This window comes from Mytilus edulis, chromosome 9 (assembly GCF_963676685.1).
Source record: "Mytilus edulis chromosome 9, xbMytEdul2.2, whole genome shotgun sequence".
Taxonomy (NCBI): domain Eukaryota; kingdom Metazoa; phylum Mollusca; class Bivalvia; order Mytilida; family Mytilidae; genus Mytilus; species Mytilus edulis.
Window position 1 is genome coordinate 85,590,763 of NC_092352.1, and position 16,449 is coordinate 85,607,211.

Below are 16,449 nucleotides of genomic sequence, written 5' to 3' on the forward strand. Positions count from 1 at the left end.
TTTACTTTATCAATCATAAACTATTTAAAAAAAAAAAAATTTTAAACTGCAAATTTAAAAAAAAAATCTAGTGCTTCATATATATGTTTTGGTATTTTGCAAAATACATGTATATGCTATAATTGCTTAGAGTAAATTTTTGGTGCTGTTTTTTATTATTTATTTTGCGTGCTGCATGTCTTGTTTTATTTGTTATTGCATATGTTTTTAGATTCGGTGAAAAAGCTCATTAGAGCTTATGTTTGTACTGTTTGTCAATATGCCGAATCCAAATAAAGTTTTACTTACCGTTATTTACTTAGTTGACTTGTAGTCGTGTAATCAACACTTCAACATAATTTTCCGTAATAGTCCCGTTATGTTTCTATTATTAGTGTGTGTTCAGTGACCCGAGATAACCTTTTGAAGTCTGCTACAATATACAAAATCAGCATGTCTGGAAAATCTTTGTCGTTTTCCTTTAAATTATATAAAAGTCTGACTAAAAGCAGTAAACCTTTTTTGACAAAACGATTGTTCCAAACTTGCAACAGGTAAATATGTTCTCGTTTTGTTAACATTCTTATTTTTAAGCGATGAACTTGGAAAAAATTCCATGGATTTTTACCGCAACATATGATAAACGTAACTTGACTTGCATATGGAACCAATATTCGGAAACTTAAATACTGTTGGTCAAATTTCTGATTGGTTTTCTCTATGTATTCAATTTATCCAGTAGTAATAAAGTGAAATATAGAAGTATTCTCTTGTTGATACCATTATGTCAATACCCCTTATTTAAAGAACATAAAAAAGGGGGACTTATATGCCTCAGACTGCTTTCTCCCTTGAGAAGACATAAGACATAAAGCTTTATTTAGAGTTGGTATAAGCAAGCAATTACAAACATAAGCTCTGAAGAGCTTTTAAAACCGACCAAACAACAAGTAAAACAAAACATACATATCGAGTCGTGCACATGTAACCGGAGGCAATCATGTTTGTTGGTTTTAATCTGTGATTCGATATATGAACTAGATTTTTATGTTTGGTATGTTAATGTTGACTGATTCTTTGAACGATGATGCCTAAGTAATGCCCATACATTTGGAATAAAGACAATATACCAATATAGTAGTTCAGGTTCGAGTCAAACCAAGTTATTAAACTGAAAGATACCAAGACCACATAACCATAACCACTTCCGGGTTCTAGGACCTGAGTCTCTGTTTCTTAAATCAGTGAGACGATAAAGTTTTCATATTTTAATTTACACTAAAATATATATATTTGTGCAAGTACATGTATATCTACACAAAACAACATACAATATTCACAATAAATTATTCCCTTAAATAAATTCCCCTAAGATATATTTGCAAAATTCTACTCTTAACCCATATTTAATTGTAAAGTTAAATCCTATTCCTATCTATATTATATCCTACATATTAAATAAACAGGTTTAATTTCCGAGGTGTGGCAAAGCCAAAAAGATAAAAATTAAGTAGATGGGACAAAATTATCTCCCTTACATCTAAATACACACACAACATTAAATATATAAAGCAAGAGTTCATGCAGCACAAAAGTTCTTTAAGCATCTTATAAGTTCAACACATACTGATACATGCAATTATGAGATAAAACACAAAAGCACAAATAGAATGGTTTGCACATAAAAAGCACAGTAAAAGCACATAAAGTTTCTAAAATTAGCACGAAGCAGCAGAAGCACTATAGTAAATATAACAAAATAAATTTGCCATGCTGAAAATAAAGCAACAAACCAAAAAATAATAAACAGAGATTAACTGGTTTTGCAGGCAAAGCATTGGCATGAGCTGCCAGGCCAAGAATTTATCAAGTTCTTGAATTGATTTAGAGATGATTGCTTACGAAGCTCATCTGGCAGCTCATTCCAAAGCCTAGCACCTGCATACCTGAAGGATTGTAGGCCATATGCAGTTGTTCTTACATGTGGTAGATCTGCTGTATTCTGGTGTTTGAGAGAGTAAGTGTTTTCCTTTAAGTGAATCAAATCATGGAGATATACAGGACAATCTTTATTTATAATTTTGAAAACTTCAATCACCAAAGATGGCATTCTTCTTATTTTTAAAGATGGTAATTTTGATTTGCAGAGTAGATCTTTATAACTTGCTGAATGGTCTTCATAGATAAACCTTAGTGCTCTCTCTTAATTTTCTCTCTCTTTTTTGTATTTACCTCCCCACAAAAGTGCCAAACTAGTGGGCAGTAATTAAAGTTGGACATTATGAAAGAATAATAAATTGTTAATTTTCCGAGTTTAGTCAGGTGTTTACCTATTCTTTTTAATACATTTAATTGTTTAGATGCTTTTTTACATACAGTATTATAGAGACATGTTCATCGAAATTTAGTTTAAAATCTATTGTTACACCTAGAAGTTTAACGTTATCTTCACACTGTATTTCATTACCTTCTAATTTAAATTTTAGATTTTTGTCTTTAGTTTTTTTACCTACAGCTATTGCTTGAAATTTTTCTGGATTTGCTTTCATTTTATTTATTGAGAACCAGTTTATCAAAATTTTACTTTCATCTTCTAAAGTTTTAATTAATTTATCTAAATCGTTATCTGCGTATGAAAGGGTGTTGTCATCTGCATAATTATATAGTTCACTTTTATGAATAAAATAGAAAATGTCATTTAAAAAAATATTAAATAATGTTGGCCCTAATATTGACCCTTGTGGCACCCCTTTAAACATTGTTTGTCAATAGCTTGAATTAGTACCTACTTTAACACACTGTTTTCTATTAGTTAAATAGCTTTCCAAAAGTTTAAGAGATGAGGCGGAAACACCATAGGATTTTGATTTTAGTAGGAGGAGGTCATGGGGTAGGCAGTCAAAAGCCTTGGACAAGTCCATTAATATAGCTGCTACATATTTATTCTGATCTAAAACCTTTTTCCCATCTTCAATTATTTTTAATAAAGCAGTTTGGCATCCATATCCTTTTCGAAAAGCTGACAGAAAAATGTGGAAAAATGAATTAAAATATTCAACAATTGATTTTCTATAGACCTCTCAAAAGTTTTGAAATCATGGGCAATATACTTACAGGTTTGTAAATGGTTTACATGTACATAAAAACTTTCATGTCATCTAAATTTTTGAAAAGTCAGGATAGTTATCATACACATTTTGTAAGAACATCTGTCTTCAGAATCTGCTTTTTGCAAAGAAATCACTTACATTCGTAATATATTGTTTTTGCATATTTAAATTTAACTTTGCCTTGTTCCTGTAAACATAAACTGTACCAAATTGAAATGACTCATACTATAATAGTATTTTCAAATTTGTTTTCAGACTTTCTGCAGCTAAAATTATAAACGGTGTAGCGCTTGCCAAGGAAATAAAAGATGAAGTGAAGAAAGAAATTGATGAAGTTGTAGCAATCGGTAAAAGAAGACCAAAATTAATTGTTATAAGAGTTGGGGAAGATCCAGCCAGTAAAACTTATGTGAAAAACAAAATAAAGGCATGTGAATATACAGGTAATAAATTGTGCAGTTGTCTAACCATTGTAAATAATGGAAATCAAATCTATAACAGATGCTTACATGTACTACAAACTTATATTCACAATGATACAAATACTTTTTAATAGTAAGTTTCATAATTAAGAAACAAGGAATAGGGGATGGTAAAATTTTTAGAGTATTGTTTTTAGCTCACCTGGCCCGAAGGGCCAAGTGAGCTTTTCTCATCACTTGGCGTCCGGCGTCCGGCGTCCGTCGTCTGTCGTCCGTCGTCCGTCGTCCGTCGTCGTCTGGCGTCGTTAACTTTTACAAAAATCTTCTCCTCTGAAACTACTGGGCCAAATTTAACCAAACTTGGCCACAATCATCATTGGGGTATCTAGTTTAAAAAATGTGTTCGGTTACCCGGCCAACCAACCAAGATGGCCGCCATGGCTAAAAATAGAACATAGGGGTAAAATGCAGTTTTTGGCTTATAACTCTGAAACCGAACCATTTAGAGCAAATCTGACATGGGGTTAAATTGTTTATTAAGTCAAGATCTATCTGCCCTGAAATTTTCAGACGAATCGGACAACCGGTTGTTGGGTTGCTGCCCCTGAATTGGCAATTTTAAGGAAATTTTGCCGTTATATGGTTATTATCTTGAATATTATTATAGATAGAGATAAACTGTAAACAGCAATAATGTTCAGCAAAGTAAAATCTACAAATAAGTCAACATGACCGAAATGGTCAGTTGACCCATATAGGAGTTATTGCCCTTTATAGTCAATTTTTAACCATTTTTCGTAAATCTTAGTAATCTTTTACAAAAATCTTCTCCTCTGAAACTACTAGGCAAAATTTATCCAAACTTGGCCACAATTATCTTTGGGGTATTTAGTTTAAAAAATGTGTCCGGTGACCCGGCCAACCAACCAAGATGGCCGCCACGGCTAAAAATAGAACATAGGGGTAAAATGCAGTTTTTGGCTTATAACTTAAAAACCAAAGCATTTAGAGCAAATCTGACAATTGGTAAAATTGTTTATCAGGTCAAGATCTATTTACCCTGAAATTTTCAGATGAATCTGACAACCTGTTGTTGGGTTGCTGCCCCTGAATTGGTAATTTTAAGAAATTTTACTGTTTTTGGTTATTATCTTGAAAATTATTATAGATAGAAATAAACTGTAAACAGCAATAATGTTCAGCAAAGTAAGATTTACAAATAAGTCAACATGACCGAAATGGTCAGTTGACCAATATAGGAGTTATTGCCCTTTATAGTCAATTTTTAACCATTTTTCGTAAATCTTAGTAATCTTTTACAAAAATCTTCTCCTCTGAAACTACTGGGCCAAATTAATCCAAACTTATCCACAATCATCTTTTGGTTATCTAGTTTAAAAAATGTGTCTGATGACCCGGCCATCCAACCAAGATGGCCGCCATGGCTAAAAATAGAACATAGGGGAAAAATGCAGTTTTTGGCTTATAACTCAAAAACCAAAGCCTTTAGAGCAAATCTGACACGGGGGTCAAATTGTTTATCAGGTCAAGATCTATCTGCCCTGAAATTTTCAGATAAATCGGACAACCCGTTGTTGGGTTGCTGCCCCTGAATTGGTAATTTTAAGGAAATTTTACTGTTTTTGGTTATTATCTTGAAAATTATTATAGATAGAAATAAACTGTAAACAGCAATAATGTTCAGCAAAGTAAGATTTACAAATAAGTCAACATGACCGAAATGGTCAGTTGACCCATATAGGAGTTATTGCCCTTTATAGTCAATTTTTAACCATTTTTCGTAAATCTTAGTAATCTTTTACAAAAATCTTCTCCTCTGAAACTGATGGGCCAAATTAATCCAAACTTATCCACAATCATCTTTGGGGTATCTAGTTTAAAAAATGTGTCCGATGACCTGGCCATCCAACCAAGATGGCCGCCATGGCTAAAAATAGAACATAGGGGTAAAATGCAGTTTTTGGCTTATAACTCAAAAACCAAAGCGTTTAGAGCAAATCTGACAGGGGTTAAATTGTTTATCAGGTCAAGATCTATCTGCCCCGAAATTTTCAAATGAATCGGACAACCCGTTGTTGGGTTGCTGCCCCTGAATTGGTAATTTTAAGGAAATTTTGCTGTTTTTGGTTATTGTCTTGAATATTATTATAGATAGAGATAAACTGTAAACAGCAATAATGTTCAGCAAAGTAAGATTTACAAATAAGTCAACATGATCGAAATGGTCAATTGACCCCCTAAGGAGTTATTGTCCTTTATAGTCAATTTTCAACAATTTTTATAAAATTGTAAATTTTTACTAAAATTTTCCACTGAAACTACTGGGCCAAGTTCATTATAGATAGAGATAATTGTAAGCTGCAAGGATGTTCAGTAAAGTAAGATGTACAAACACATCACCATCACCAAAATACAATTTTGTCATGAATCCATCTGCTTCCTTTGTTTAATAGTCACATAGACCAAGGTGAGCGACACAGGCTCTTTAGAGCCTCTAGTTCTATGTTACTACCTTCATGACCTTACATCTGCACTGCCATATTGTTTTATTACTTAAAGCAGGCTGTTTTTTTCTCTTTAAATTGTTCACATTTATTATTCCCAGGCTTTTTGATAACTAGCTAAATACCATATCAGTTTTGCTCGTTGTTTAAAGCAGATCAGTGACTTTTGGTTCACTATTCTACTCTTGTCTTTGATGTTGTGTTGTCACTCATACTGCATCTCCATAATTTATATTACATGACAACCAAAATCATACAATATGTAAACATATCTTCAAAGAATTTCATTTTTTACAGGAATTGAAAGTGAAAGTATAACCTTACCAACGACAGTTAGTGAAGACGAACTATTGAATCTTATTAATAAACAAAACAATGACGATAGTGTAGATGGCATTCTTGTCCAACTTCCTGTACCGGAACACATTACAGAGAGAAAAGTGTGTAATGCCGTCACACCCAGTAAAGATGTGGACGGTTTTAATGTGATAAATGTCGGACGATTATGTTCCGATCAGATGACCTTTATTCCAGCCACACCAGCAGGTGTCATGGAAGTTATAAGAAGAACAGGTAAACATTAAATATATTTTGTTTTCCAAATATATATTTAAATCAATTCAATCATGTACTGTAAATTCAGAATCTTTTACCTGCATTTATTATTTGGATACACAAATTAGAGATGTATTATGTTTGATTTTATAGATATGATACATGTGCATACATTATGGTTACTTTAAAACATATATTTCAACTGTTTATTTTTGTCATTAATTGTCGTCCAATTCTGGTGTTTTTTTGTTGTTGTTTGATTTGCATATCATTAATGTGTACCCATCATCTTTTTTCATTCCTATTTTTAATGAAGGTATAGAAACTTTTGGAAAGAATGCTGTTGTTTGTGGGAGATCTAAGAATGTTGGTATGCCATGTGCTATGTTGTTACATGCTGATGGCAAATATGAAACTCAAGCAGGTATGTACTGGAAAGAACATTTATTACAAATCATCTATGTTTTAAGAGGGTAGTAACAGGGATATCTTCATGACAAATAAGGGTAAAATTTCTTGTAAAATGACGTTAAAGGTAATTTTTGGTGCATCACAATAAAATGAATACTTTCTTTTAGATAATATAAAAATCAACTGATTTTGACGCATCACTTAAATTTTGTCCAAAAATGACACTAACACTATTTATTTTAGACCTCTGCATATCACAAGTAGGATATTTGGACAATTGAATTCATGGTAAAATTTTAACCTATTTGAAGCTATTGGTAGCCTAAAATGACTGTTTGCCGCCTGACGGTAAAGGGCGTTACTACCCTCATTTAAAGGTACAGCATTAATGTCTGTACCAGTCATCAGAAAAATACAGATCATGTGTTTGTTTGAAGTGAAGTTCCTACCTAATATAAGTTTTATGTAGATTAAATGTGTGTAGGTGTACCAAATTATATGATTAAGAGTACATATGTTCTATCCAATACAGTGATCGTCAAATTTCTATCGCAGAATCAGGTGGTTATTAATAATATAAACTGGTATATGGTCAGTTAAGTTTCCGATCTGTAATTTTCTGTTTGATTTTGCTACCTCTTCTAAATGCAAATTATACTACTTCTTTCTTGAAACGTCGTACAAGTCAGATACAAAACAAAGGTAACAAAAAACACAGGCCAGAAACAAACTGCTGTAGTGAGATCAACATCCTCGGCTACTGCCTCAATATCAAGTGATTATCGAGAACATACATTAAAATTTGTTTTGCCCTTTTAGGTGATGCCACAGTGACTTTGTGCCACAGATATACCCCTCCAGAACAGTTACCTGTATTCACCAAGACAGCTGATATTTTAGTGGTGGCTTGTGGGATACCTAAGTTGATAACTGCTGATATGGTGAAAGAAGGGGCAACTGTGATAGATATTGGAATAAATAGAATTGTCGATGAAAAAACAGGAAAAACTAAGCTAGTTGGAGATGTTGATTTCGAAGGTAAAATAATATATTTTATAGTAGATAACAGGTTCTGTAAATTGTTTTGTGTATTTATTTTATTAATACTGATAGATATTGGTTGGCTATATCTGTTTACAGGTAAAGGGAGACTTTTCAGTGCTGTATATCTTACTATATAAGATAAACATGTTGTTATTCCTGCTTCGTTATTATTGACTTCAATAAGAGAGTCTCGTTAATTTGTCCTATTATTCTTTTTTTGAACACATGATAAATTTTTTTCCAAGCGATAAAAAGTACAAAAAATATGGAATTGCACAAAAGGAAGAAATGCAGTTCATATAATATGACAATTAATATGCATTATAAAACATAAATATTTGCTTTTGATTTACAGAAGTGTCCAAGAAGGCTGGTTACATAACACCAGTGCCAGGGGGTATGGGACCAATGACTGTAGCTATGTTGATGAAGAATACCATGATGGCCTACAAGAAAGAGATTAACTTTGATTGATGATGGCTCAAACCTAGGGGCTTTCTATCGGTAAGATATATTGATTTGGTTGTTGGTTATTTACTTGATATTTTTAAAAACTCAAAAGAGAAGCTATGGGTTTGTGGTACATTAAAATTAGATAAAATTCATATATTAATCATTTTACAAGGTTTTTTTTGTGAAATAAAGCTCCTTTTTTTAATTTGAATATTTTACTTGATCTTCAACATTTGATAATTGAAAGTGGGATTTTTTTCTTCTTCTGTAAAACCAATATTCAAATGTCATAAATCTAGGTGTCAACATAGAAACTTGTTTTTGTGATGTATCATTATATTTGTTTTTACGATTAATTCCGCTACAATTACGATCTCATATCACAATTGTCTTATTTAATATTATAAAAGTTGCCTTTATCTCCTATAGAACATTTTCCATGGAAGTTCTATTTTATGGAAGAGTGTATACTTTTCATTTCAGATTAATGGCAGCTGGAAAGAAGAGTCTCGTCTTTTGAAATTACTGGCCACATCATACTTGAATAATTTACATATATATTAAGAATTGTTAAAGACTTTGATTTTTAAGTTTTTGTTATGGTTTATTTTGTTATCATTGTAAAATACCATCTTACTTCATCATTATAAGCTTTTATAACTTTTTAAAAAAATATTCTTTTTGAAAATATATCTTATTGTTTCTGGTGCTAGATTTTGAGATAAATGGATTTTTATATAATTTCGATTTCTTAAAAAGTATACTTACAGATATACATTTTCTGGAAAAGTTTAATGATTCCCCTTGCCAGATAAACTTCTTTCTTTTTCCTGATTATCAATATAGTTATATAAAATTGTTTGAACAGTTTAGCTATATTTATATAAGGTCATGCAGTCTGCATTTTAGCTATCATTTTATTACATTTAAGAAAATACAGTTGCCTATAAACATGATAAATAGGAAAATATAAAACCTCACTTTTAGGGGCTATGGTTAAGTATGGTAAATTGTTTATATAATAATCAGATGTCAAACAAAAAATATAACTTTTCTTCAGGGGAAAATTCCGTTTTTGTATGAAATTTGTCCTGAAAATCACTTTTTACAACACTATATACACTTTTTATAATGTAATATTTTATAGCCTGAAGCCAGAGCTATAACTTGGTTGTTTTATTTGTACACGTACACACACAATAATACTGAATGCTACATAATAATGTGCCAAGATAAGTGTGTATACATTTTTTGTTGTTAGTGGAAAATAATTTCAAGGTCTGTGATGTAATATTAGTCATGATAAAAATAGTCAGAGATATTCTTTTTTAATTGCATACTCTAAATTCAGACATTATTGCATGTATTTATAATTGTGATTTTGTCATTTTAGACTAAAATGCGATTTTATTGTTTGCGTTTTTTAGAATAATCCTGTTTTATTCCTATAAATTTTCAAAAATCAAGTTTAAATGATTGCGATTAAAACCCTCCTGAATTTTCGCAATAATAAAAATATGGAAAAAATTCTGAATTTACAGAAGTATGACAGATGTTTAATCATGCATTGATCATTTGATTGTTTTTACCAGATATTTTATGTTTGTTTGATCATGGTTTGAAAATGTGTGGTAATTTGATTTCAAGTTTTCATTCTTCAAAATATCTTGAAAAAATTTGTTTTAATTTGTTCATTTCTCAACATAGGGGCTTGTTTATTTTAATAGAAAACAGACAGTTCTTCATGAGGATAAAAACTGAAATGAATACACTCTGGTATATAGAATGCGAAACATTGATCCTTTTACAATTTTTTTTTAGTGTAAATGAGTGTACTCATGTTTAGAATTGAAAAAAATATTAATTGAAATATTTTTCTTAAAACTAGATTTTACACTAAAATAAGATACTTCGTGTCTTTGAAACTAGTTGAGTAAGTAAGAAAAGCTATACAAAGTTAACATGTTCGTATAATTTAAATATTAAAATTCTTTCTTAGAGATTTGAATATTTGAAAATTCTATAATTAAGGGGGGGGGAAATGTTTTATTCCGAGAAATGTTCTCATGATTTTTATAAATATAGTCAAATATTGACAACTTTTTACTTGAAATTTGTATTTTTTTTAGTATGTGACAGAGTCATGCACTGTTTTTCTTTAATGCATGCTATTAAAACACATATTATTTAAAATGAAAGACGCATGTTATGTGAATGGATGATAGTATTCAGAACATCTTACTTCAAGTGGATTTATTAGCAAGTTATTAATGTGCCATTAACGTATAATCAGTAGGATTATACTGATTATACTAAGTAGAAAATATTTAATACATTAACATCTGAGTAAGATGTGTTTACTGTTTTCCACAGCAGCTTAATGATGTAAATTTGGATGGTTTTGAACATTGATACTCAGGTTTTTAGAATAGAACAAAATTATACATACCTTTTTGTAAACTATTAATCAGATGTTAGTAAACAGGATCTGTAAGATGTTTTTTGTATTTATTTTGATGTATTTTTTTTGTCATTGGTCAATATCAGTCTTTCATTGTAAGCCAAAACTGTTTTACATATCATGTATAATGTTGAAGAACAGATGATTACTAGTGTGGCACAGCTGAAGCAATTAAGGTCTTGTGTTTCTCTTTTTTCTCTCATGTTTTTATTTGTACGACTGTACAGTTGATTTGTCTCTCATGTATATAAATTATAAGTATGATATCTTTGATTAGTTTTCACAAATGTTGTTTTAGTTTCGGTGGATTCATTATTCTTTGTTGGATACATATTTTCATTGATTTCATGGGTATGGGTAAAACACAAGAGTTTTAAAAATGTTTAACAAAGTACAGTTTTCTGTAGGCTTGTATGCAGACTTTGTGAAAACCACAAAAATCCGATACATTGGTGGATCCAGGGGGGGGGGGTTCCCGGGATTGGAACCCTCCTTATTTTGGCCGATCAATGTATTTGAATGGGCACATATAGTTGGAACCCCCCTTTGTCCTTGATTGGGAACCCCCCCCCCCTTTTTAAGATGGCTGGATCCACCCCTACAATAAACATTTAAGGACAAGTTTTACTCAACCCAAGAAGACTGGTATCCACAAATTGAATTAATCCACAGATTTCATTTTTGTAAATATGATTATCAGGAGAAGGAAATGATTTTCCATATTCAACCGGACATATTTTTTTGGATAAAATGTTTAGCTCATATATGTATTATTCAAAATTCAAAGTCAAATTCAAAATTTTCTTAATTTGATACATTCTGTTGAATGTAATACAAATATTGACTCTAGAATCATGGATTCTTCCCCCCTCCCCAAATTACCTTATTGTCAAAATTTCTATGCTTGATATATGGTGGTTTTAATAACTAAAGAAAATATGCCAGGTTAGATGTAGATAAATAGTCTGTAGAATTATTAGATCTGGTGCTGAATATTTATTGCCTTATGTTCCTGCCTTGTCATTTTGATATCATTTTCAATGAAAACATTTCACAGTATTGGTATTAACCGAGTGACATATTGATTGATGTGCAACATTTCTAGATATTATAAGGTTGTTGTTTGTTAAAGACTTAAAATCTGGTGATTTTTTATTTCAATAGATTATGGTTGCAGAGACTTTTTATTTCATAGAATACTGTGGATTCATTATCATTTGTTGTGGACCCATTTTGATGGATTTCTTGGTATAGGTGATGTACACTTTTAAGTGATCACCAAAGTTCAAGTTTCTGATAGCTTTGTTTGCAGACTGTAGTAAAACAGCAAACCAGGTATCCAGAAAAGACAATCCATCCTTAATCCAAAAAAATTGGTACACTTAAAAATAAATGGATTCAAAGTTTTGAATTTTTACCTATTTTTAATCCGATATTTTACTTTCTTGTATTGTACTCAGCAGAGAATCTCATTAACCAGTTGAAATTTACCATTAAACTGTCATTTGTATTGTATTTATAAATGAGCCATTTGTTTAAGACGTTGCCTTATATATTGTTTTGTGATACTACTCGCTTGTTTCATAAAAGCTTTTAATTGGGAAGGGGTTGTTAATTTTTTTTATTTTTTTCAATTGAACAAATTTTTTTTCACCTGTAGGTTATGGTAATTTTGAAGTTAGTATATTGATACCAGTGATATAATTATTGCATAATTAGTAAATTGTAGAAACAAATATTCCTATTTATTTCATTCCAGGTTGCTGTTCAATTCTGGAATTTGAATGACATTTCTCTTTTTTTTAATGCGTTCCCCTCAGTTTTAGTTTGTTACCCCGATTATGTTTTTTGTCCATGGATTTATGAGTTTGGAACACACGGTATACTACTGTTGCCTTCATTTAGAGAATATTACAAAATTCCTATTCATGCCATTGAAAAACAAAGGTAGAACAATTTTGCTGCCTTGGTTTCCATTGTTAAAAAGTAGTTCAATACAATCAAATGTCACTTACAGGTCAAATAAATATGTCTGCCCAAAAGGGAAATAACTCCAAAGTAATGATATGTTCCTAAAAACCTACATGTCATTTTATAACGCTAATCATCAATAAATTTACAAAAGCCTCAGACGCAAAGCAAACTCTTAGTGTACTTAAACTGTCATAAAGGGAATGTACAGAGAAGGCATTTAATTTAGTACCTGATAATACTACCTCTATTTTATAGAACAAGTTATGATAATGATATATGTAATTCAGCGACCCTTAATTCATAAAATTAATTTTGAATATGTAAACAGTGAAGTCAGAATTTTTGTATTTGAATTGCTTATGAATAGTTTTAAATTATTGATTTTTAATTGTACTGCTATAAATTTGTAATACACCAATATGATAAATGTAACTTTTATGGCATGAAAGAAACATACAAAGAAACATAAAAAATATTGTTATTCCAAATATTTTTATGATTAAATTTAAAAAAGAAAATACTATTAAAATTATTTCACTTAAAATCCTTTTTTTAATGCAAATATTCCGCTTTAAATTTCTTTTTCTTTTTTTGTGCTTACTTTAAATTCAAGATTTGACTTCATTTCAATTTATATTCACAAAAAGAAGAAGACTATCAGGTGAATTAATCAAAATAAAAAACAACAGTATTATGAATATATAGAATTATGAATGACTTTAAATGGCACTGTATTTTTATTTATTCATTGAAAGGCTATGACTACTTTGTTGAAACTAAAGTTTGGAATTGATATTTCAAAGCTTTATTTTATAGGACTTGAGTACATGCACATAGACCAAACTCTCATGGAGACCCCAATAATTTTTGTAGCTATATGCTGTCTAATTGTAACTTAAATTTTCTTAAACAATTTTATATACCTGGAAACTTCATTATTTTTATGAAACTTGTATTCTAGCATAGTAAACTGCTAAAACACAAGATTTTAAACAAACATTGAATTTTAAATCCATATATTTAAATCTATGGTTTAATCTTACACGCGCTATTCATGAATAAAAAAAGGTAAACCTAGACTGCAACATAAAAACACAAATTCGCCTAAAAAGATAAGAGGTCAATGGAAGGTTGTTATGCACTTAATGCTATGATGAATATAATGCATTTATGTTACAGTATATGTTTTGTCCACATATCAGAATGAGTACATAACTTTACTGAAGGAGTTTGTTTTATATTGTATTTGTTAATTTTACACAGTAAGTGTCAAAGACATTTTTAGAATAAAAAGAATTGGAAAACTTACTTGAAACATGGGAAAGATGAATTTATATGATCTTTACTGGTTTATAGAGTCCACAATAATGTCACAGTAAATGAAGAAACTGATATTGATTTGTCTTAGAATTATTGTTCAGAATTATTTTGTCTGTTTTGTAGCAAATTTATTAAATATCTAGTCTTGTTTAAAATTGTGGGCATGTTTTTTTACTTTGTAATGTCTGTTTTTGTAAAGATTAAAGCCTAATTAGTTTATGAACATGTTGAAATAATGCTGTGGTCTTAGAATTAGATAATTTGAAGATGATTTTTCAAGGTCATATTAAGCCTGATAAAACATGAAAAGTGACAACCATTTCATATCATCAAAATTCTATAAATGTCAATCTATAAAATATTTAAATAAAAAAGGGTTGTATTTTTGGGTATTTAATTAGTTAATAAAGAAGCATAAAGTCTTTCTAAGATAATATTATTGAAATTGGGTAGAGAATCAATGAAAAAAAACCATGCATATACACTACCTTAAAATTTTACCTTTGGCAAGTTTGATAGCTTCCAAATTCTCTTCATTCATCACTTGATATCTTTTTTGTCTTATTTCATAATATAATATTCATAGCTTTTTGTGAAATTTCAGTAGTTTTATATTTGAAATAAGATTCATAAAAAAATATAATTTTCTTAAAGTGTTGAATGAATGTTTTTAGATGGTTTATTATGTCAAATGTTAGAGATTGATTGAAACAATTAACAGTGTTTTTATCATTTAATTGACTTGAATATACTTCACCAAAATAAGTGAGATTGTTTTTAAACATGTTTTATAAAATGTTTTATTTTGGAGTGCTTTATTGAGTAATAAATATATTTTAATCATGTATTACTATTTAACTTTATTTCACAAACAAGTTAAGAGGGTGCAAAACATCCTGCAATTGAACAGGTTTTAAAGTCACCAAAGAAGAGACTTTCAAAAGGTTTCATCCTCAACCATGATGTATCCCCATTGCAAAAAAAATGATACACTCAATGCTATTGAGTTCTGTAGCACTCAACTTGTCTTTGTGCATAATTTATTTTTAAGAAATATTTTATTTTGTACTGAGCAGAATTAAGATCACCTACTGGTCTTTTTAAATTGAACAACAACTTTAAAGATTATAAATATTTCAGTTTCCATTTGTGTACATACATATTGCAAGAATAAAAATTAAACAGATAATCTAACACTAGGCAACAACGCTTTTACTTTGGGCCAATGCAAAAAGGTATTTCCCTGTAGTATGTAATTATATAAAACTTTATCATCTTGATGAACGACTTAGTTAATGAGTCAGGCCCCAGTGCATTAGAATCTATAGTAATTGAAATGGATGATGGAATGTGTCAAAGAAATAACAACCAAACCAAAGAGCACAAAACAGCACAAGGCATAGGTTCACTAAAGGAAAGGTAAAAAATGAGAACAATATTATTTCACTTTTTGGATGATTGACACATAGAATATGAGACAATAACAATGTTTTTTTCCGTTGAATATAAAGTACATTCATAAGGATATTTCGATTATTCAAAACAATATTTGCCTTTCTTTTAATGAAGAATATAATACTAAGTAAAATGATGAAGTAAACCTATTTTTGTTTGATGGGTTAAAAAAAAACCTGGTGGCTCAAGTATCAATTTATCACATGTCATAAACTGAAGGAATCAAGTTGTATGAGTAACATTAATGGTACCTCATTGAACCAGATGATGACCTTTTAATGGACGTCTCTTCGGTGATGCCCGAGGCTTAAATATCTAACTGCATAGTAAGACAGAAAGTATATTATGTTTGGTATAAATGTTCTGGAAAACTCTTATATTGCTTATATTGCTGAATCCATCAACTGAGATATATGTGTTTCATAATTGATAAGGTTTTCAAATGTTTGACATGTTATTGGTTATGATGCCAGTCTCTAGTATTCCACAAAAGGATTCTTTTTATGAAAATTGCCTCCAGATACTGTTATACTTTAACTCTTTTCCTGGAACGCAGATTTTATAGTCTGTAATTTTGATGTTCAAATTTCTATATGTTTTTTGAACACCCAATTATGATTAGTAATTTATTAACGAATATTGAATTATCTATTTGGTCATCAATCTCCGGCGCAGAGCTCACATATCCGTTGCGTTCAATACTTTGTAACACTACACTCATATTAAGTGCAGTATTGCAA

At 30.2% G+C, this 16,449-nt stretch overlaps 1 protein-coding gene across 1 annotated transcript; it reads left to right on the forward strand.

Moving 5' to 3' along the window:
* Positions 1–383: 383 nt before the first annotated feature.
* LOC139489278 (bifunctional methylenetetrahydrofolate dehydrogenase/cyclohydrolase, mitochondrial-like) lies at positions 384–10,995 on the forward strand. The gene is made up of 7 exons (XM_071275549.1): positions 384–533; positions 3,345–3,532; positions 6,334–6,609; positions 6,908–7,015; positions 7,822–8,040; positions 8,402–8,550; positions 8,983–10,995. The coding sequence occupies exons 1-6, from the start codon at positions 433–435 to the stop codon at positions 8,518–8,520; spliced, it is 1,011 nt and encodes a 336-aa protein (XP_071131650.1). The 5' UTR covers positions 384–432; the 3' UTR covers positions 8,521–8,550; positions 8,983–10,995.
* Positions 10,996–16,449: the final 5,454 nt, after the last annotated feature.